Source organism: Pagrus major, chromosome 2, assembly GCF_040436345.1.
Source record: "Pagrus major chromosome 2, Pma_NU_1.0".
NCBI classification, from domain to species: Eukaryota; Metazoa; Chordata; class Actinopteri; order Spariformes; family Sparidae; genus Pagrus; species Pagrus major.
Window position 1 is genome coordinate 10,021,105 of NC_133216.1, and position 23,748 is coordinate 10,044,852.

The 23,748-nt window shown below is 42.7% G+C and overlaps 2 protein-coding genes across 3 annotated transcripts; both read right to left on the reverse strand.

Moving 5' to 3' along the window:
• Positions 1-230: 230 nt before the first annotated feature.
• LOC141010815 (bridge-like lipid transfer protein family member 2) lies at positions 231-19,368 on the reverse strand. Of its 2 annotated transcripts, none has more exons than XM_073483936.1 (40): positions 19,282-19,368; positions 18,596-18,735; positions 18,333-18,459; positions 17,490-17,539; positions 17,209-17,350; positions 17,007-17,125; positions 16,602-16,662; positions 16,336-16,519; positions 15,233-15,356; positions 14,999-15,123; positions 14,841-14,908; positions 14,626-14,762; positions 14,311-14,429; positions 13,203-13,396; positions 12,594-12,891; positions 11,953-12,158; positions 10,821-11,871; positions 10,514-10,705; positions 9,837-10,039; positions 9,630-9,748; positions 9,317-9,540; positions 8,985-9,175; positions 8,706-8,805; positions 8,409-8,608; positions 8,023-8,320; positions 7,787-7,944; positions 7,452-7,658; positions 6,909-7,008; positions 6,600-6,782; positions 6,386-6,507; positions 6,134-6,289; positions 5,834-5,955; positions 5,571-5,751; positions 5,304-5,390; positions 4,400-4,510; positions 4,179-4,314; positions 3,722-3,846; positions 3,530-3,631; positions 2,840-2,974; positions 231-2,733 (listed from the first exon to the last, which is right to left on the reverse strand). In XM_073483936.1, the coding sequence occupies exons 2-40, from the start codon at positions 18,664-18,666 to the stop codon at positions 2,548-2,550; spliced, it is 6,714 nt and encodes a 2,237-aa protein (XP_073340037.1). In that variant the 5' UTR covers positions 18,667-18,735; positions 19,282-19,368; the 3' UTR covers positions 231-2,547. The 2 variants fall into 2 exon arrangements, with proteins under 2 accessions (XP_073340037.1, XP_073340029.1); XM_073483928.1 differs by lacking the exon at positions 19,282-19,368 and adding an exon at positions 19,026-19,120.
• A 746-nt stretch (positions 19,369-20,114) lies between these two features.
• Positions 20,115-23,642, reverse strand: glod4 (glyoxalase domain containing 4). The gene is made up of 9 exons (XM_073492205.1): positions 23,515-23,642; positions 23,250-23,299; positions 23,016-23,136; positions 22,764-22,908; positions 22,072-22,208; positions 21,899-21,985; positions 21,688-21,801; positions 21,517-21,603; positions 20,115-21,423 (listed from the first exon to the last, which is right to left on the reverse strand). Exons 1-9 carry the CDS (start codon positions 23,602-23,604, stop codon positions 21,358-21,360), a joined length of 897 nt encoding a protein of 298 aa, XP_073348306.1. The 5' UTR covers positions 23,605-23,642; the 3' UTR covers positions 20,115-21,357.
• Positions 23,643-23,748: the final 106 nt, after the last annotated feature.

Genomic DNA, 23,748 nt, shown 5'->3' on the forward strand with positions numbered 1-23,748 from the left:
TCCGTCCATTACAGCATCTTTGCTCCACGTGTTTGTGCGCGAGGATGGAGAGATGTTTGCAGACAGTCATCCAGAGAGGGACGAGCTCCATTCCGCTCCAGTTAAAGCTGTCACATTAATGATCAATCATCCTGCCTCCTGCTCCCAAACTTCCTGCACTCACAGACCTGCCTGCCTGACCCATCTTTACATTTTATTCTTTAAACCAACAGCAAACACACAAACACCGCTGAGAGACTGTAACACTTTTATTGACAGAGAAACAATAAGCCAACAGAGCCGATAGAAATGTGAATGCATCTGCTTTTGCAACATGATCTGTTTTTAATTGAAACATTGAGGGCATTTTTTTTTTCTTCTTCTTCTTAAAGGAAAAGTTCACCCAAAAAAATAAAATTCAGTCTTTGTCTTTTCACCTGCAGGTCAATGGAGAGTCAAGTGAAGGATTCCTTGAGCTCCGCAGCAAAACTGTGTTGCAAAATGTTTTCCTAAACAACTGAAGTAGATGGAGACTTGTTTTAAAATATACAAAAAGCAACCAAAACAAACAACAAAAACACAAAATGGCTCCATTCTCCACTGACATAATGTAGCGTGACGTATAGCCGCTTTACCAACTGCACGATCGAAGTTATCTCAGTGCTTTTTCATCCGTAGCTTAGTTAAAATACGTAACTTTGTGTATATATTGTTAATAGTTTACCATTTTTATTCCTTTAGATAAATAACCGTTAACGTGAGCGTGTGACAAGCTATCGTTGTTAGGTCGCCATGACCGTTTCTTACGCTCGGTGCTTGTAAGAGCTGCCAAAAATGAAAGCGACTGACGTATGCGTCTTGTGAAAGCGAGCGGTAAAGCTCGGACCTCAACGCTAGATAAGGGATTGTTCAGTGTCCAGCTACATCTTAATCTATCGATCTTAAAAACACTGTGTACAAATTAAAAGGTAAACTATCATGTGCAAAGAGAACTGTGAAAAGTTAAGTATGTTAACACACTTCAGCTGAAAAAGCACTGAGGTAGCTACAGACGTGTACTACACAGACCTGAAGAGTTAACAGCAGAAGCAAAAGGCTGTGCAGTTCGTAAAATCGATATACGTCACTCTACATTGTGGAGAAGACAGCTCGTCCAGCGAAACCAAAGTCTCCAGAAGCCCCGAAATCCCACATTGATTTGTAAAGATGTTATTCACACCCTCTGTGTGCACTAACGCTTTTAGCTTCGCGGCTACAGTCATGATTTCAGCTTGAAAAAGGTTGCAAATAACATCTTTTATAATCAGTTTGGGATCTCTGGGCTTCTGTAGATGTACGGAGCCATTTTATATAATGTTTTTAGTGTTTTATTTACGCTTTAAAACAAGTCCCCATCTACTTCAGTTGTTTAGCAGAATGCCGCAACACTATTTTGCTGTGAAGCTCCAGAAATGTTTTGTGGACTACGAAACCTCACCCGACTTTTCAATCAGCATGACGGTGAGCAGATAATGACTGAATGTTCATTTTTGGGTGAACTGTTCCTTTAATAGAAATGTGACTGAGATAACAGGCTTAGCAGCACAGTTATACAAGTAATTCAACAGAAATGGTTACAAAAATATCAAAATACTTTGCATAAAAAAGTGCTTTAGTAATAAAATTACAAAACATACACTCAGCGATTAGCTGCAACACATTTGTTTCTTTTTTCTGCCACAATACCATCAAACCAAGTGCCACATGATACAACACGTTGAAACGTTTTCGCTGCTCTGTTCTTGATATATTGCACTGGGGTGAGGTACAGCTAGCCGACAGGTGCAGGTAAAATATAAAATAGCTTTTGTGGTCATTCGTGGGAAACGGCCTTCCTGTCAGGGCGACAGTCATACAGCCACACGTCTTCAAGCTTTAATCGATAAAACACATCTGATATATTTATTTATGGCATTTCAAAATCTAAGTTTTTACAGCTCGCAGCATTGAAGGTGCTTTCCGTTGAGTCTTATTTATTCTAGCAGACTTTGACGTACAGTGTTCCTGAGCCAGCAGGAAAAGGTGCTCTCACTCTCGCTTTTACAGAAGCAGAGGGAAGGAAACAGTGACAGTGAAGTGCGAGCTACATACTGTTAATCTTCCTCGCTACATTCAACGCAACACAAGTGGTCATTGTTTTGAAAGTGTTTGAAATGCAGAGTGATATTTTAGATGGCACACACATAAACATGATAATATATTTGGTCAGAAATGGCACCCTGGTAATCCTGGAGCTGTTTGAGTTCCCTCAAATCTGAGACACACAGGAGTGTTTTAAAAATAAAAGAAAAACTCCAGAATTTCACTTTAAGTTCAGCAGGCTTGTATGATACAGTAAGATATGCCATAAAACTATTTGAAATGCTCAACCATCTCCCTTTTTCATTGAGATTCACAAAGCCAGGCAGATATTCTGACCCCTAAGAGGCAGAGTTTCCCTGATCCCCACACTGAGGGAGCGTGGCAGCTGCTGCTGTGGATCATCCAGTCAAGCCCTGACGTGGTGTGAATGTGCGAGTGTTTGCTGCTTCACTTGCGTCGGCTGAAGATGCTCTTCTTGCTGGAGCTCTTGTCTGCGGAGCTGAGGCCGATGAGGAGCCGAGCCTTCTCATCTTCCTCCTGCTGCTGCAGGCTGTTGTCAGACTTCCCTTCAGACGCTTTCCCCCGCAGGTCTGAGCCTGATGCTGGCTTCAGACGCAGCTTCTCCTTTATCATCTGAGCGGCGAGGAGCAGAAAGAACAAGTTCATATTTACACTTTACTTTTAAAATCACACAGAAGAGCACATTTTGTGTGGATTTAAAGTCCTAAATGTTGTGTACCTGTGCCACAAGTGCTTTCCGGCTGTCCCTCTTCACAGCCATGGCGAAGTCGAGCCACGTCCAGGTGTTGTTGTGGTACTCCAAACAGGGAAGAACCAGGTTCAGGTCCTTCCAGTCCACACTACTCTTCTCTCCCTAAAGACCGGAGAGTTTGTAGAAGCAAGACATAAGTTCAAAAGCTAAAAAAGAACATCTGACTGGAAATAAAAAAGTGTGTTACGTGGTTACCTTTTTTTGGGGGGGACACTTGCTTATTTACAAATCCAGCAATTATGGAGCTGCAATATAATTAATTTGCCAAACATTCACTTTGTTTTTCACTGTTTTTGGTTTCCACGAACTCCTGACGGAAATATCTGGCTCATTAGCTGCTAAATGTTCCACTAAGTTCACCATCTGGTTGCTAAGTGTGATTTTTTTTAAGTCTGAGAGTGAACCTGAACATTCAACAACCGAAACACAAACAAATTCAGCATTTTAATACATATTTTATGTAAGACATGTTTTTTTTTTTAGAAAAATATTCTATATTTATTCTTCCAACTCTTTGTTTTACTATTTATTCTCTTTTATTTGAATTGTTCTTTATTGTATAGTAGCTGCACAGCCTTGATATTGTGCGAACTCACAACTGAAACCTTTCAATCTTGAATCTAGAAACATATTGTACTCTATGCACAGAAAACTCACCTTATAGCTGACACAGAGGGGCACTTGGGGAATCTTGATGTAGATGAAGGAGTTGTTCATAGCAGCTCGCTCCTTCATCTTATCGATGTCATCAACAGGATGCTGGCAGGGAGGAAATTATAAATGCAATTACGTTTCTTTATTCGATTTGTTCTTTACATCCGAGCACAGTCGATCAAAATGCATTAGTACCTCTGGAGCTTTCCTGAACGACCTCCTGACCCCAGCAGTGCGGTTCAGTCCCTGGGCGGCACCTTTGCTGGGGCCCATCGCGCCCATGGTGTCCTCTGACGACTGCCGGGGTTTGACAGGGATACCTGTGACACAGACCACATCAGAATCAGCACTGTGGCCTCTGCGTGACTCTGCACCCTACACCTTATACTCCCACTGAGTCTCTCACACATATCTCAAGGTCATATCCAAAGTGACACAGCCGTTTAATAGCTCAGAGGGATTACATAACACAGTAATGGATTATTCAATACCACACACACACACACACACACACACACACACACACACACACACATCTGGCAGAGAACATGGAAACTATTATTGATCTGGTAGCTGGTATAGATTACAGGCTGGTGATCTCACACAGTGACTAAGAGCTACTCATCTTACTGCTGTCATATCGCAAACATACCCGTGGTAACCAATCTGAACTTGTCTTCCTCATCTGTGACCTCCTCCTCTTCGACATTTCTTCCTGGGAAGAAGAATCCCATCATCCTCTTGAAGAACTGGTACATCAGCTGGATGGTGAGAGGCACCACGTTCACCTGACGATGGACACAATAAATCTTCAATAAAACACGATGCAAATGTTTCTGTGAATGTGGCTGCATGCGATGTGATGTTCTTCACCTCGAAGTGCTCCTTAACAGAGATTCCTCCCACAGGGGGGCGCACTTTACTGAAGATACGCAAAGCGAACTGGCGTCCGGACTGGCAGTTACTTTGAGGACGAAGGACCACCTTTAAGAGAGGAGGGAGTTTATTTTATCCTCATCAGCAAAATAAAGCCTGAGTGAGATTTTGATGTCACTTTAAAAACAGAATACTTTGACATTATTGATGATATGAACACGAGTACGGACAACGACATAAAGGTTAAGTAAACGTAATGAGTCCTTGGTCAGACATGCATCAATGAATCCTTCAAATGTGTGCATGCAACACCGAATATGAAACTCTGATGAGCCACTGGGTGATCCCATCTGAACAGACAAGATGGAGTCAACACAGACATCAAGTCTTGTCACTGTACGTACCCTCACACGCTGCACGGAGTAGACCAGGAAGAGAGTCATAAATATTGCATACTGTCATGGATGACATTGCACTTTATAAACTTAAACCTATAGTTTACATTCAAACCCTTTCCAAACAAGCTCACACAGTGCTGGTTAAACGCATCACCGCTAGATTAAGCTCTCTTTAACAGGATACCAAAGTTTAAATCTGGAGTCCGTGGCAACTTTCCTGCACTGGCGACGATGCATTTTATGTTAACCAGCAATGTCTGGTTTGCCAGAGCTGAAGGAAGGAGCCACCATAGCAGCAGAGCAGGCTACAATGAATAGGAGTATGGCGTCATAAGCATGTTGACAGTGTTTGTGTAATTACTCTTACTGCCAGAAGGGGGAGACAAAAGTTCCACACTGCAGGTTTATAACTGAACTAAAGTCAAATAAATGCGGATTTCATTAAGTTAACTCCAACAAATACCTAAATACTGTCAAATCTGAATAATGAATGGTAAATGTACCTTGTATGCTGCATTGGGCAGCAGGTTGTTCATCGTGAACCACCCTAACTCCAGAAGATGCTCTGCTGTGTCATCAGACTTGTTGAGCTGTGAGAAGAGAGCATTCAGAGTCAAAACGTTATTTAATACTGAATCTTATGATCCACATAAGGAAACGAGACCATCAGGAAGAGGTGATATTTATCATAATTATTCTTAATGCCTGTCACTGGGTTGTCTGTCTTATTTTGACTGGATAAGTGAGAAGAATGTATCTGATTTACTCACCTTACTGTACATGAACCTCTGCAGCTCCAACTCAGCGATGCCGAGCTGTCCGTCCTCTTCGGTCAAACACCAGCGGGCCTGGGCGAAATAGATCTCAGTCCTCCTCACCACACTCACATCCTCTGGAGGCTTACGCAGCTCCAGCTTGTTTGCCCGTTGCAGCTGGAAGTCCTTAAAACACCTGAAGGAAAGAAAGAGATTTAATTTGGCTTGCGTTCCACATCTTTCTCAGTGCTGGATGTGAATGAGTGCTGATGTGAGACCTGATGAGGATGTTGAGCTCTTCACTCTTCATCTGCATGTCGTTCTTCTCCTGGTTTAGCTGGTTCTGCAGTCTGGTGTTGATCTCCATCAGTTCATCACTGCTCAGCTCCTCAGGTTGTGCCTGATGGATGATAGAGAGTTAATGTTTCATTCTTTCAATTCTCTTATTTGATGTCAATTCAGTGCTGTCCATTTTACTTGTAAACATCACAGATCAACCGCTTTTTTCTTACTTGATTCATGTTTACATATTATTTTGTTGAGTAAAATATTTGGTATAAAAGCTGGTTGTGACTCACTCTGATGTTGGAGTAAATCTGTTTCTCGAGGCGTCTGATCTGGGCCAGGTGCTGCCTGACTGCCTCCTGGAGGTGAAGGATGCTGCTGCGCTGCTCCTCAGGGTTACTAGAAATCTCCAGCTGGAAACGCACTCGCTGCTTCTTCTCACTGTGCTCCTACATGTCCACAAGGTTAAAAAAACACTTAATAAACAAAGATGAAACATTGGTAAGGACATGGAAATCATTTGTAAACTGGGTCTGTTAGCCTACCTTGCGTCTGGGCTCCACGTGTAACAACAGGTTGTTGACGATGTCCAGGATCATAGCGTACTGGACCGGGTTAGTGGATATCTCCAGATCATGATGAATGAGGGTGAAGGTGTCCACAGCCCCTGTTAAATAAACAGAAGAAAGCTCTTTAAATGCAAGGCAAGGCATATTCTGTATATTCTTGCATATTCAGTATGCTGGTGAGCAGACATACCAGCCTGTTTTTTAAGCAGATCCTCTTTCTCATGATTATTCCTCAGCTCGGGTGGTTTGATCTGTGTGGCCACCTCTGGGTTGATGTCGTGACTGTAGCTGATGTAGTGCATCCGGCAGCTACAACGTGAGATGATACGCTGAACCTGCTGAGCCTCGTTCACCTGCGCTGGTTGGTTCCAGTCTACAGACGCAGAAAGGACAACTTCAATATCCTTAAAATAGTAGTTAATCAGAGTCCCTCTACAGCAGTACTGTTTGCGTACTTAGGAAAGTATGTTTACAGCGCAGAAGCAGTGTGGTCATTTACCTGCAGTGGTGCTGACCATTCCTCCCACAGCCTGGCCGCTCTCCATCAGCTCCAGCACTGAGTCCAGGTTACGCTGCCTGTGCTCCTCTATGTTTTTCACCTACACACATTAAACAATAAGAAGCAAATCAGAGCAGGAAAAGCACAACACACAACAGGTGACTTACTGTAAAGCCTTGGTTGTGATGTTGTAGTTGCATAGTTAGTTTTTTTTTTTAAACCAGGTTTGTTACACCAGACTAAAAAAATTGCTATGCTATTTGTCAGGGGTGTAACAATGAGGAACATCAGGAACAAGAAAGGACAATATGAAGGTAGATTAACTTTATAAATTACCTTCACCTAAGGACCAGTCTACATTGAATAAGTGCAGAAAGAATTCGTAGTAGTTCCTATCCTTTGATAATACATTGCTCTAACACTACATTTTTCTTTATCCCTAGTTTAATATGAGTTGGAAGAGAAAGTAAAATCATCAAACTTGTACTTGTTAAAAAAACATTTGAACAGAACAGCCTAACATAAGTACAGAGCTGTTCTTACCTCCAGCCACAACTGTCTGTCTTCTTGCTCAGATGGATTTGGCTCCATGGTGGCAAAGTACTGCATGCCATCCAGCAGACAGGTCCAGGTGGTCTTCTGCTTCAGGGTGTCGCTGTACCAGGCCGGGTGGTGTTCACACTGAAGCAGCTGAGCCTTTGCTGCCGACACCAGCACGCAGCCGGCCGTTTCTGTGCCACGCAGCATCATCTGGTAAAATAAAAAAAGAGCACAAGAAAATCAGATTATCGATCTCAATTCATTCATAAAGATTTGCTAGATAACAGATGGAAACAACAAACAAATAAAACAAAATTAAAACTCTATTATGAAGGCACCTGACAGTTGACCAGCTCGATAAACCAGTTGCGGTTGTAGACATCATCGGTCTGACAGGCTGCGATACCACACAGCTGGTCGCTGACACCTGAGTCCTCCTCTGAAAACACCACAAACTTGTCTGTTTCCTCAATCAGTTTCTGGAGCATCGATGTTCCTGAAACAAAAACAAAGAGGTCAGTGCATCCTAAGAGACTCAGCTGTTGTCTTTGTCTGAGTCAAGCTATTTCCTCACCTTCATTTTGACTTTTTTCTGCTCGGCTGACTGTGGGCATGACTGGTGTGGTCGGGGCTGTGGTGGGAGAGTAGTTTGAAGGGGAGCGTTTGAGCTTCTTGGCCTGCAGCTGCGTGTCGATCCTCAGACCCTTCAACGCTTCAGTGGAGAGGTTTCTCTTCAGCACAGATGCCTTTTTATAACCGTCGTACAGCCCAAAGGCGATGTTCCTGTTAGTGGTGGTCCAGGAAGCACGCAGGTCCACCAGGCGCAGTTTGTGAGTGTAAGAGGCATTCGTCTCATCCTTCTGGTTCACCTCCTGTCAGACATATTTCAAAAAGGTCTCAATCATGAGTGCAGCCAGAAGGAAAAGCAGGATTAAAGTCCGGCCATCTGTGGGGTTTTACCTCCTCCATGCGGTTGCTCTGCCGCTGGTAGCTCAGGGAGGACAGGCTGAGCAGGTGAGTCTTCTTCACCTGGGCGTTGATCTGGTGGTCAGCTGTCTCATCCCAGGTGGAGGCCATCAGGTGAACCGTCACCTGAGAGAGCTCACTCACCATCTGAGTCACATTCCACTCAGAGATCAGCCTCCTCATCACAGTGCCAGCTGAGGAACACACACACATGAACCCACATTAAAAAAAACATACAACCACTTTAATCATTTGTTTTTTCTTGAATGGTTTTGATGCTAACACCCATACCTTGTGGAATAAGTCTCTGTGCCCCTCGAGTGAAGACGTGGCCTTTGTTGCACTCCACTTGGATACCTCTCTGCTGGGCAAAGGAGGCCCAGTAATGCACCTGAAAGACACACAATATGCAGAAATGTACACATACCAGTGTGAAGAAATAAAGTGGAAGAACTAAATCATCTGTTATGAATCAAGGTACAGACTGAACTGTGTAAGTGAATGCAAACGCAAACATAAAGCAGACTTTTACTTGACTGTTGCTGGAGGACGGCCTAGAAAAACACTTACTTGTAGTTGTGGGAAGGCAGCTGTGTAGGACATCTGTTTGTAGTGCTGACCCAGCTTCTTGCGGACCGGCCTCAGGCTGTGGAAGAGCTTGCCTCTGCAGATTGGACGAGATACACCCGTCCAGGTCGCCCAAAAGTTCTGCATCCAACGCAGGGTGCTGCTGTACAGCAGGATTCTGGGCTGGGAGGCTTCTGTAAAATAAAAAAATATATGACTGTCGACAGCAAAAGTTTCGGATGACATTTTGAATTGTTGGTATTACAGGAACATGTTTTGTTCTGATAGGAAGACTCAGCTCAACTAGATAAAATGTCTAACAGAGTCGCTCGTACCTGTGCCACAGTGCTGGTTAAGGTCCATGGTGATGGAGAGGTTGAGGTTCTCAGAGCGAAAGGCTCTGTAGGAGTCATGAGGTTGTCCTGAGGTCACATCTGCAACGTTCTCCGCACAGCAGAGCATTACAGCATGGTGGTCATGGGGGTTGCCATGGCAAAGCCATTGGAGGTCGAGGGTCATACACAGGTTGGGCAGGTGTAGAAAACAGATATCATCATACCTAGTGTGGAAAAAAGACATTTGTATCACTGATTCTTTACAAATACAGTTAAAAGTTGCACTATATTCACCTCTGATGGCTTCACTTACTTCGATGCTGTCCTCACATTTACATCCAAATCTCCTTTAAAAACAAACTGCCCCGGGTTCCAGTCGTAGTTCAGCTTATTCCACTCCCAGTGCAGGTTTTCAGTGGTGTTGTAAGGGTCCTGTAAGAAAGCAAGATCCATCTTAGATTAGGTGATTTATTATCACAACTGTTGTGAGATCCACTTCAGTTGAGTTTTGTGATTTTACCTCTGTAGCCAGCTGATGAAGATTGGCCTGATCGATGTCCATCACCCAGCGCCCGTGCATAAGGAGACGACTTTTGTCCCACCAGGCCAGAGGAGGTGAGGGATCAACTGTGGGTTTGGTCAGCAGGTCAACGGACTGGCCAATCAGAGTCCAGGCAGGGTCCCAACACGGCCCCCAAACAATAGTGTAGAGATTTATGTTAGCTGTAAGAAAAATAGAGAATATTGAATGAGAGACAAAAACATTGAGAATTTTAGAGAGTAAACCTCAAATTACCCAACAGGAGGATTGATGTTTATGACTGTCTTGCATCATACTGATTATGATTCACCAGTTGATGCATCAACTCTCTGCCTCGACTTCAGGAAACAAAATCATTTTACTTCCCTTCTGAACAAGAATAAGTGATAGCTGCTACAAACTTTTATTTCCACTATTATTATCTGTGACTTTCTGGTTATTTACTTAAACGTTACTCTCTAATAATGAGTCTATGCATTTTACAACATTTATCACCATGCATATGCAGGATTTCTGCTTTTTAACTTTGGTTTTGCAAATTCAAAATCCGTGACAATTCAGGGACAATGAAAAGCTGCGTGTATATGATGGGACCGCATAATAAAAACCAAACAGACAAAGAATGGCATGTTGACAGCATGACTTGCATGACTCACATTTGAAATCATAGTAGAACTTGAGCGGTGGCATGTTCCTGTGGACCGTCACGTCTCCCCACGGTGGACCAAGTGGGACAACCGCTTTGCGATGAGCTCTGACCTGTCCGTCCTGCTCGGTCCCGATCAGACGCCCTGACAGCTTCCAGTCCCGGATCTCAAACAGGTAACGAGGGTAATCCCGAATTCTCACTGGCACATCGGAAAGAGAGGGAAAACATCAATTACTTTTGTATGTGTGGAAAAAACCTCAAAACATTGAGGCTTTAATTTCATTTTAGTTTCAAGTCAATTTTTGGCAACTTACCCAAAAATGCAGTCAGTTTAAACTTGACGGCACGGCACCACTGGACCACCAGAGGGAGTCCGTCTCTGGGGAAGGGACTGATCCCGTCGATGTCCCTCAGCTGCTCTCTCACCCTGTCTGGTCCATGAAGGGATTGATCAGCCAGGACCACCAGCTCCAAGTCTGACACTGTCCAGGTCAGCAGGGACTTCCTCATAGGTGTGTTGGCGTAGAGGCGGCGCGAGCGCTGGATGTAGATCTCAATGTGCTTCTTCTCCAGAGAACTATACAGCTCTTCGATCTTTCTGGCAGGGAGAAGTTCTCCGTGCTGCTTGCGCAGATCTGCCACCTTCTTATCCAGAAGCTGAAGACGCTTTGCACTTTCCTTACTCTCGTCCTTCATGAGCTCGTAGTTGTCTCGCAGCTTGATTTCAAAGATGTCGTCCAAGAAGACAAACGAGAACTGGCTGATCTTGAACACGAGATCCGGAGGCAGGCGTCGGATGGTAGTGTCTTTGCTTTGGGAGCGATGCAGAGTCTTCAGCCACTTCTGCACACTGATGGCCATGTCAAAGGTGTTTGAGAAATCGTACTGGTAAGGAAACTCAACCGCCATAGAGGGGCAAGTGAGGACCCAGACACGGTTGTGAGGAGTGATGAGGAAGGGGAAGATGTCTCTGTGCAGCTGCATCTCGGTCAGCTCTTCGTACATTTCAACATCTAGATCTTTAAAAGTGACGATGTTGTGGCCGTCAAAGTTGAAGATCAGGGAGGGAGAACGCATGCGAAGGGAACCAGCATGCTTTGATACTGAGACGGACTCAGTGTGCAGGAGGATATAGTTCTGTTTGCTAACATGGGCTGTCAGACGAGTGCAGCCCAGTTCAACACGCACACACAGAACTCTGCTCTGGCCTGAACTGATTTCACTCTCTGGAGATTTGACCGGACTATCTTCGCCTTTCTCTCCACAAAGCATGAGCCAACAAGCCTGAGCTTCAGTCAGGTGCTGATATAACACCATGTGGTCCGGTGGCGTCCATTCAACTGTGAACTCCTCTTCACATTGAACCTGATTGAGACGGAAAATATGATTGCTGACACAGAGATTCATTCAATCCAGAAAAAAGACAACTGATCGTGATGTGATTACCTGTAAGGTGTGGGTGGTGATGTGGTAGGTCAAGGCTATCGTGGTGAGTTTGAGCACAGGGTTGGGGGTTTGGGAGGCGGGGCAACATGACTCCATGTTCTCTGTGAGTGTTTTGATCGCTGACAAGCTGACACCTTGAAGAGAGACTGTGGAGCTCTCTGCAGAGCCCAGGACACTGACGGTGTCCATCCGCAAAGACACGGCTCCTGAAGAGAACACAGGCAAGTAAAAGATGATGATTAAAGGTAACAGTAGAGAGCCAAAGCAGAAATGTTTGTGTATCCTGTGGTCATTGATCACACAAGATGTATACACAATAACATGGATGCAAAGGGGCATTTGTAAGAGGAGGGACTATTTACCAACTCTAAACTGGTTTTATGTGACTAAACAATAGCGATCCTTTAACTGACTCGTTTGAGCTTCCCATATAATTGAGCATTGTAGTCCCTGTAGACAACAAGAGCGTTTTCTTGACAAAAAAAAGTGTAAAAGCAGCAGAATTAGGACCTGACTTTTTCATAAAACCACTATAAGGCACAGTTTATGTCCCATGCAGTGAATTCCCGAACAAAGCCAGCAGAGCAGCGAACACCTCTTCGTTACCGCGCTACATTCTTAAATACTCGGAAATAACTCACCTGCCAGATTCGACAGTGTGAACACATTAACATCCTCCAGACAGCAGTCCAGTTTAAACAGCAGGTGTAGCTGTGAGGAGTGGGTGGGCTGGACAGCATCGTCACTAGAGGGAGACACCGAGGCCACGTCTGACAGCTGTGGCCCCGTGTCCCGAGGAACACAGATGAGGGACAGCAGGCGAGACAGACACAGTGCACATGTTTCTGAAAGCTCCACTTGGAGCCCTTTCAGATTGGACTCCACGCTCAAACTCGGAGCATGGCTGCTCGTCTCCATGTGGGGTCGGTTGAAACTGCCCTGGAGGGATGAGATTAAAAACAATCAACCAATCAGTCAATCAGATATGACAACAAACCCTTTGACTAACTAAGTTACTGATCAAAAACTACTTTAAATTGGAACAGCTTGTTCTGATTGAACAGCTTTGATCTAATTTGTGGTTGGAAAACCTGGTGGATTCAGACAATCTGTTTAAAACTATCATGCAAATAATTATAGAAACAAGAAAAGAGAAGCATGCTTAGGACTTGAAAATCAAAAAATGTGAATTATTTTATATAAGATGTTTTATACAAACAATAAAAACAAGTTTGTTCTGTGTCTCCTACCTGAAGACTGAGCGAGTCTAAAATTAGTGCCTCTCCCCACACGTGTTTGCCAGGAGGGTGGGGTGCTTGTTGGATATGAGAGCCCTGACCCACTCTCCACCAGAAGTTGTCCAGGGACAGTGAGGCACGCTGGTGCACGTTCTGGGACTCTGGGCTCTCTGTGTCATCTTTAATGTCAAGGAGATGCAGCAGTTCTGCAGACACAGGAAACACAAGTCAGCGTAAAATATATTTTTGAGGACACACAGTCAAAGGTCCTGTTCACAGTTTGTTGTATCAACAAGAGTCCTGAGTGATCCGATCACGTCTCGCCTCCCAAAAGCTGTTTGAACAGCAGTTTTAACTGATTTCTCCATTTTTCCACCATTTTATTGGTGGTAAACATCAAATTTTACAAACACAGTAAACAGTAGCTAGTAAAGGCTACTTCTTTGTCTTGTCATATCTTTATATATTTTTTTGATCTTCTTATCTGTAAATATGTCTTATCGTTTGTATACAGTAACTCTCCTGTTACTTATAAACTTTATTACCTACCTGCCCTTTGCTTCTTTTGTTTAAGAATTCTTTGTTTGTCAATACACACTTGATTTCTTTTTGTCTGCTCTTGTCTTTATTTACTTTGGTTTAGGTTTCAATATACATTTCTGTGAAGGAAACAATAAAAAGCACGATTGGTTGATTATTGGGTTTGAGGCAATTGCACTAAACAAAAGACTTTTGACATATAAGGTTGCAGAGGTATTGCGATTTAAGTTGTTAGGAATACAAACATAAGCTACTAAAAGCTAAGAAAGGAGTGCAAGTTAATGTGTAACGTTTAAAGGGCACTCTAAGAAAAGATCTTATCTAATCTAGTTTGGCATGTTTGAAAAAGGCTGACCCAAATGTCACCTACGGAGTAAAAACCGTGAAGAGTGAGTGAAAGAAATTGTGTTGCAACAATAGTACAGGATTTACATATGATGTAAAGTCATAACATGAAGTGCTATTGCTGAGGTTATTCTTTAACACAACAATGCCCTCATTTTGCAAAGCAGCAATAACATCATATGACGTTCACGTGCTTCTCTCTGCATGTGTGCAGCATGTGAAACACCTGCAGTACCTGCACTGGCAGACAGGAAACCAAGAGCAAAAGGCGTCGTGTCTCCCAGCTGAACGCTCACGTTGACGTTGGACACAGAGGAGGTGATCTTCACGGGAGCATCCAGGTGAGGGAGGCGCCTGAGGAAAAGGAGGGTGGGCAAGTAATCTAATGGACTACACAACACAATAACATCATGGACCAACACAATACAGAATGAGTGATGCGCAAACACAAACATGGGTAAGAGGGAGAAGATGATAAAAAAAGGTGTTAGATGATTATTTTCACTGCAGCGGGAGATTTTTAGTCAAGCGGTTTTCTTTTGAAACTCGCCTTTTTCTATGAGCTGCCTTCCGGTGGATTAGCTGTTCCCATGGAAATAGATTTAGCCAATGAGAGAACTCCTGATGACGGTAGTGGATGATGCAAGTGTTGACCGTGAATGACCCCGCGATGTCCATCGATGTTACCTAAAAGCAGAAAAATGTCAAAATAATGTCAAATATGAGTCATAGTCTTGTGCTGCGACCACCGAGCAGCTTCCTCACCTGCAGCGTTGTCTTCAGAGCGTTCACACAAAGGATCCTTTGCCGACTTTGTGAGAGGAGAAGTCCATCTGCCAATAATAAAAAAGAAGTGTTACTCAAAAGTGTTCTTCCTTCATCCAACTATGTGCATTGCGTCTGGCACCCAGCTGTCCACTCACCCTCTAGAAGGAGCTCCAGGCTGCTCTGGGGAAAGCTCAGCTCAGGAGTGAAGCTTTTAAGAGGAAGCTGCTCGTCGTCACGTCCATAGCACACTTTTAAAGACTTCAGGGTCCAGTTCAGGTGTCTGCGCAGGAAGTCATAAAAGGTTTAAAATCGATAAGTCGTTAAATAGGGAATCAAATTGTGCACAACAACAATAACTTTATGCATCTGATGGTAAAATGTTGACTCACCTTTTCTGGCTGTGCATGGAGAGGGTTACATTTGTGTTATCAAATTCCACATTGACCTTGTGAGGAATCAGCTGATGGAGCCGCTCCACAGTCTCAGTCTGGATGAACTCAGTGTTTTCACACTCTGAAAGGAAACAGTATTAAAACTATTAAAACATATTATGTGAGGTGTAATCAAAAATGTCAAGAAAGCCATTAAAATTCTTAAAATGTGTTGGAAATAGGTCATGTTACATGGAAATACCTATAAATACCTAACAAAGCTTATGTGTCATTTCCTCTTTTGTCCCTTAACAGTCTGTATTTATAGAGGCAAAACTGCCAACCTGAACCATGTCTGTGCTACTGATGTTTAAGTGTAAACAAAACATTTCTTAAACATCTCATTCAGTGAATAATGACCTAAAAGACCTGTAGATGTATAGACAATAATGAAAAAACAGCAAGAAACACACTCTGCTTCAAATATGTGACATGATTTAAATAACTTTTTCTTACTTTTTAAATTAATTGGGCTTGGCTTTCTTTGATTTGGGAGGTTAAACTGTATCTATTTTAAGCATGTGGACATTTCAAGCACCTACAGAGGTCAATAAAGCTCTATGAAATGATCTTGTCCTCATTTCCTTGCTGACTAGCAGAACAGCTAAGAATATCAAAGACAACGGTACACATTAAGGTATTTTAGAAGAAGCAGAAGATCACTGATGTGAAGCCAGTGGAAAAACAGCTATTATGGTTGTAATTCAGGGTTACAAATACACAAGTAGAGAGAATTTGGAAAATACAGGAATACACTCATACAACCAACCCAGCAACATCTTCAGAGTAAACAGTGCTGCTTTTTGATGATCTTGTACATTTACAACAAAACTGCAGGGTGGATACTTTGTTAGGGCTATAAGGACACTTGCCCTGGATTATGGCATGAAGGACTGTCATAACATGTCAAGTGTTCAACTATGACACAACAAAAAATGGAAAAAACTGATATGAAAATGGCACCAAAAATAAAAGAATCAGGGGCAAAGGGAAACTGATAAAGTGTTGGAAATTTAAATCAGTTGTTAAATTATTCTTATAATCAGTTTGCATTTGCTCACCTGAGGCATTGTGAATGCTCTTTTCGGGAGATTGAGGCACCAGGAGTTGGCTGAGAAATAGTCCCTCATGCAGCTCTGCTATAAGCGTCCTCACATTCAGGGACAAACAGCCCGGCTTCATCTCTGGCAGGCTCACATCTCCAGACAGCAGCAGGCTCAGGGCCACTTCAGCCAAACATATATCCTACAACAGAGAGAGTCAGAGAGTTAGTCGCACACACTTTCAAATCACAAGTTCCTGTTCCAGTGAAAACAGCAGAACTTACCAACTGGCTGCTTTTAAGCACTTTACTGCTGAGCTGCCCGACTGAGAAGTCCCACGCCAGCCTGTAATACAAGTAAATACGCTGAAGCTCGGTCCTTGGTCAGGATGTTCAATCAATCTTCAATCAGTCTTTATTAGTATAGCGCTAATTCACAACAAAAGTCATCTCATGACACTTTCCAAATTGAGCAGGTCTAGACCATACGCCTTGATTAATTATTTACAGAGACCCAACATTCCCCCCCATGAGCCAGCACTTGGTGACAGTGGCAGGAAAAACTGCCTTTTAACAGGCAGAAACCTCGGCGCAGAACCGGACTCAATGGTGGACGGCCATCTACTTAATTTATTAATTAAATCAGATCAATGGCCGACAGAGATTACAGAGTGTGGACTGTGTAGTTACCTTTTACTCTGGTGGTCAAGTAACAAGGTGATGCCTGTAATAGTCATGTGCCACAGAGACTCTGACAGCGCGATGTTCAGCACCATCACATTGATGGAGCTGATGTGGAATGACAGCAGCTGAAACCGCGAGATAGGAAGTTAAGATATTGCCCAATAAATATCAGTTTTGCAAAAGATTGACCAACAGCGAGGCTCCATACTTGTGACAGAAAGCGCAGCGTTGTGGGGCTGACTGTAATCTTCCCAGACTTTTCCCCATGGCTCTTCTTCACCAGAGGTCTGAGCGGTGCTTGCAGGTCAAACCTAACTCTGGTTTCGCCGACACACAACGCCAGGTATCTCCTAATGACACAACCATGAAGTACCGTCTCAAATAACAGAATTATATGCTTTTGTATACGAGGGTTAAGCAACTAGAACTGATTTGTTAAAAGATTTGTAACTCAAACTATGAATCTAACAAAGAAATGTGAGAACTTACGGCAAATCCTGGTTCAGAAGTTTACTTGAAATCCATATTCTGTCAATTTCCTGCCAAAAGAGAGTCACAGTTATGGGCTAGTTATGGGCTACATCGCGATACACAGTATACAATCTCTGTATTTTGAAATCTCCTAAAAAACACTTCATAAATGCTAGGACTGGACAACAAATGGCTACTATTCTGTCACGCATGAACTAAACAGCGGCCACCTGTAACCCGAACGTTTCTCTTGAGTTGAGGAGAAAAAGAAAACAGGAACTCGATTACAGGCGTCTCTCCAGCTGAACTAACTCAGGGAAAAACAAGGTGCTGTCTGGTGATGTTGCTCCCCTCATAACAAAGCAACCCAGTATGTCTTAAAGGTACATTTCACAATTTCAACTGTTACAGGAGGCAGGATATTTTACAGTTTAACAATTAACTTGAGTGTCTAAAATACATCAGTGCACTGAAACAGTAAAACCCACTGGGAATTTAATAATTATAAATCATGTCAAGCATCTTTTTCTGCATTATAACCTCTAAAAATAAAGTTTTCATATCAGTGCATGACAGGAAAAATATACGCCGATCCCATTATCTGTAATAGGCTGATAATATCTCCTGGTATGTTCAGATAAACGCATCACTTTACTGTAACGCAGCTTTTCAAACCAGGAAATGACAACACTTTCGCCATATCACGATATGACGACATCAAGAACAAGTCCAAAAAGGTACCTTTGACATATTTTGTGACAGTAAACAAACAACATATGATGTGTTCTGAGTCAGACGTCGTCCCCTGACATGGTAAATGGGCTCACAACATAAATGTCATGTAAACACAGTGTGTCTTACCAGAGTATGCTGGGGCTGAAACTGGATACTAACTCCCTGGACAGAAAACAGCCCTACTGATTTGATCTTGAGATCAGCATTCAGTGCTGTATGGAAGAATCGCACAGCCAGGGTAGATATGAGCCACCTAGAAAGGAGACGACAAGAGCAGAAATATTTGATTTTTCTTCTTGAATTTATGTAGAAAATCTGGGTTAAATTTTTACCAGCAGTGTTGTCAGTGCTTCAGTGGCAGTCACAGTAGAAACTGACACATTTCTTACCTGAAAATGACCCATAACACCACAGTCCCAAGCAGAAGAATTGCAAGGAAGGAAACCAACAAGAGAGACATTGTGTCCCAAGTTGTTCACACCCAGATCTTGGACATGGGTCTGGCTGCTCCTCTATCAGCTATCAGCTGCTGTCAGAGAGAGAGAGAGAAGTGCACTTCAGCTTCAACACACCTCACAGCCAGGTGTCTGTAGCTACGTGGCTGCTACAAAACAACGATCAATAACTTGTCTATCAAGTGTCTGACTGAGGCTTTTGCATATTCACACACGTTAGAGGGTGTTTTCTTCAGCTAACGGTGAACAGCTGGCCTCTCAGTGCTAACACTGCTAATTAACTACAGTGTTGTTACAAACCGAACATGGAAACGGCACCTAGCTAAACTTTACCACTCAGCCGTGTGTAAAAAAAAACCTTTACCTCAACTTGCTCCTCGTTCACGACCCACCGGTGGCAAAACTGTGACTCATTGCTACGAGGCAGCAGCGTTAGCTCAAAGTGCCCAAACACGAAACAGTTAAAGATATCTGCCGCCGCGTCATCCACAAAATCAGTAGCAAATCTGTGCTAGCATGCTAACGCTGCGGGTAACCTAGCATAGCCGCGGCAACTTGAGCGCTATTTTTTGTTCACTGCCGGCTTCCGTAAGGACAAGTTAAGCATCGAGCGTACTCACCCCGACATGTTCAAGGTGTTGTTGTTTCACAGCACAGTGCTGCACAGAGCAGCTTCACCTGACAGCCAGCTAGTTCTCAGCTCAGACAGTAAACACTCACAGCTCAGCTCAGCTCAGCTCGGCTCGGCTCTGGTCCGCCCTGCTCTGCTCAGCTGGCTGCTCCTTTCACCTGCAGCCGGGAGAGGAGCTGGAGCTGCTCAGGCTAAGATCAACCTCAAACTTAAAGCAGTCCACCTCCACTTCATAAACACCAGACATGTGACTCAAGTCAGGCAGTACAAGTCTTAACAACTTCCTTACTTTTAAACGTATCTGTTCAGTCTGCCTTTTATGTAGTGTCTTATACTTTTTATTATAATTTAAATGTGTTTTTATTTACATCTTCCTGCTGTTTTCATTCTTACAACAGGTTTTGTGCAGTATTACATTTTATTTCCTTTGCTTCCTATCCATTTTATTGCAATTTGTTTGCATTAGTCTCTTAACCTGTTTTTATATCATGTTCTTTTTTCAATCACTTTGAATTGCATTTGAAAGGTGCTATATAAATAAAGTTTGATTGATTGATTAAGTCACTTTTCCCCTCCTAGGAAACATTTGTCTTACCTGCAGTATCCAGCCTTTATAAAGAGAAAACACAAGGTGTCACTGCCTGTCAAATAATCATTATCCTACCTGGTCAAGTAGTACGACAAAGAAATTAATTTGTTTATTGCGATTCAGGGAAATAAATGTTTATAATAACTTTCTTATTGTCTTCTCAATTAAAAAAATATTCCCTCACCCATCACTTTTCAAGAGCCAAGAGACCAACAGCCAGACAAAGAAAAAAGTCGTTTCAAGTTGTTTATTTTCTGTCGAGTCAATTTGCAACCTCAGTCGATTTGAATCTACATCTCTGATATACACCCACTAAAAACGATTCATACAAAGGTAAAACTGAGAAAACAGACAGTAGTAATCAAACTATTTGAAATGTTAAAGAGAAAGATTTTATTTCAACCAAGATGTTATTTCACAAATGCTACATTATACTGAATGCATTTATCTGTAGTCAGCTTGCTCCTACACACACTTGAATTGCCAAGCAGCAGTACAAGAGTCCCAAACCCCTAAAAACTTCAGGTTCACTGCACGTCATTGGGTTTTGGTAATTTGATGAGCAGCAAATGTATGGGACTATACAACATCAACAATAGGGCAGGTCCTGCATTGTTACATCATGTTGTGGTGCCGTTTCCTCAATCAAATTACCGCATTTTACCCATTTAAGTGTCTTTATAAAGCTCTTAGGGAGTGCTACTGGGAGTGAAAAAGTAGTATAAAGCCTTTTGTGGCTCCAGAGGAAGCTGCATGTCATCTGATAAATTGCCTCCAGTGATGTCACTCGGTGGCTAAATTGCATTTTGGGAATTGAAGGTGTCAGGTTTTGAAATATGATCAAAACTGATACATCAGAACCAGAGATGTCGCCTTTTTATTCCATACCTTCGTCTTCCTTTTTTAAAACCTGGTGCCTCCGTTATCTGCAATGTAACTTAGCCACTGAGCGACATTACTGGAGGTAATTTATCAGATTACATGCAGCTTCTTCTGAAGCTACAAAAGGCTTTATGCCAGTTTTTTTCACATATGCAGTAGTACTCCCCAAAACCTGTAAACACCCTTTAATGTGTAAAATTGGAGGAATTACCCTTTAAGAGCACTAACAGGGACATGCACGATGCACAGAAGGTGAACTGTGGGAGGGTCAACAAGTCGGGGCTCATAATTCGTTACAAATAAGTCGCATGAAATTGATTTTTTGCCCACGTCTCCGCTGTATTGATAGGAACAGCGTTTATTGGAAAAATGTCCAACAAATTGAACAAGTGGTCCTTTTACAAAGTGCTGTCGATGCGACTGTGCCTCAAGGCACGCTTTCAGGGAAAGATTAATCTCACACTGCCAGCCTAAAGATAATTGAGTTGTCATTACTGTAAGATTTATACTACAGGTGCCTCGTATAGCAACTCATCATCAAATGAACTGGTGAGAAATTGATTGCGCACAATCTTCCAGGCGAGCCTCTTCATCTCACGCAGCAGCTTTCTGTCTGTTGTGTTTGGCAAACCACTCGTCGCTTTTATCTTCAGCCATGGCCTGAAATCATAAAAGCATGACGACAGCACAGTGAATATCCAGCACATGTTGCATATTTAATGTGGAGGGGGGAAAAACTGGAGCAGCACCAACCTTATCAAGCAAGTCATTTCCTTTGGGGTCCACCATGGACAGCTGCCTGAAAGCCTCGTCTCCCACAAAGCAGATTTCATGACCATCCTGAAACAAAAACATGGTCCAGTTAACATTTTTAACAGAGATTCATTTCACTTGATTACAGCGTCATATTGGTTCAGCACTCACTGGGTCAGCCAAGATAACCACTTCCACTGTGGCTTTTCCAGGAGTGTCCAGGCTGACTAATGGGGTGAGAATTTTCTGATTTTCCTTTTTCATCAAGGCTTCAAGGTCAGGCAGCTGTGGAATGAATTATAATATTGATGAAAATTATGATTATGACGATGCTTTTCCTGTAATATTCACACAAGGACGTGTCCATGAAATAATGTCTTACTTGCTCCCGTGGGCATGAAAACGCAATTCTCCCAAATGCTGTCCCATGATCTACTGTCCCACTGATATCGTGAAGCTCCAGTTTACACTTAAGATAAAAAATATATAATGAAAACACTTAGATTGCAGAAGACAAAATACAAAACATGGCTATTTATTTCACAGTTGACTCACTTGAGTGTCTGCAAATCCCATCAGCACTGTTTTCTTTTCCTCATTCTTTTCCATCACCTTCATTCCCAAGAGAGCCGTCCAGTACTGGGTCGATTTCTGGAGGTCTGATACCCCGAGACAGACCTTCTGCACTGGGTCTGAGAAAAAAATGATCAAAGGTTGCAGGTGATTGGTAACAGAGGTAAAAACAGTATGGCACACTGAAACACCTACAACGACCATACTGCACTCAATGCCCTCTGCTCAGTGCTGTATGAAGGATATAGTCACATACACATTTACATTTAGGAAATAACGACAGTAAGCCCTACTTCAAGAAACTAAACCATACTGCGCAGTCGTGACATGGTTATTTTACCATATTTTTTTGTTCAAGCATATTTAAAAGTCGTAATAGCAGCAGATCAGAATTATTCTTCAGTAGATATTATTATTTAAGGATTAATCAATGAGTGGTTTACTGAGTAAAATACAAGATAGTGACACATGTTTACTGAGTCTGACTCTAAAATTAAATTACTTTCACAATAAAATGCTATGAAACAAAGCAAATCTTTGCATTTTTGAAGCTGCAACCAACTACTATTTGATAATTTTGCTGTGTGTGTGATAAAATGACTGTTATTATTAAGTAATTTTTAAAACTGAACTCTCCTGAGAGAAGAGACAGAAGTCATTCCTGTGACACTGACCACTGGGAGGCTGCTCTTTGTCCACAAGGTAGAAAGGATACCCTCCTGGAGCCTGGGTCCGATACAGAGCCTCTCCTACCTCAGTAAGAGGCCACCCCAGACGTTTAGCATTACTTACAGCTTGGCTGGACTGCAGAGTGAGCCCCTATAGTGAAAACATATATGACAATATCTCTTTACAAAGCTGTTGTACCCTACATAACACAACATGCTGCTCTCCTCTGTAAAGTTCCCAAATGAACTCTCACCTACCAAGAAGTCATTGCCAAGCTGATACTCTCCAACCCCATAATTGTATGTCAGCTCAGCGACAAAATGGTCATCTTCTGGACCAAAGCCAACCATCGTCTTGCTCCACTTCCCATCGTAAGGTCTGTGTGGATAAAGGTTGAAGGCAGCGGTCAGTATTAGGATATTAACAGCTTTTAACTCTGATGAGCTGAGGACAAAGTTCAGTTAGCTAAAGATGCCTCATATCATATCTACCCATTACAAGTTGCTTTGCAGCCTTCCTCAAACTCTTCATGACGTAAAATCTAAAATGGATGAGAAGAGATAAGATAATAAGCATGAAGTATTAGAACATGTGTATCAAAACACTCGAGTTTCGCTCATATGACATAAGAAGAATTAGCTTAACTAACAGCTAGCAAAGTAACGTTGTGCAACACTCTGCCTGAGATTAGCTTATCACCAACTTAAGATCCATCAATGGATTCAGTCCCATTAAATGAAGCCCAGAAAACAGTACCTTCATGCCCAGCACATCTCGGTAAAACGTGGCTGTTTTGGTCCTGTCACCAACTTTGAAAACAAAGTGCAGCGCTCGTCTCAAAGCCATACTTCTTGACAGATGTTGTGATGTGCGTATTGTAGATCGGTGTGCAGGCAACGACTGAGCGTCCTTGGTGATCGATGATTCTGTCGTCGATTGGGGGAAGCTAAATACAAAATACCGGTATTTACAACTGTAAATACAAATTCT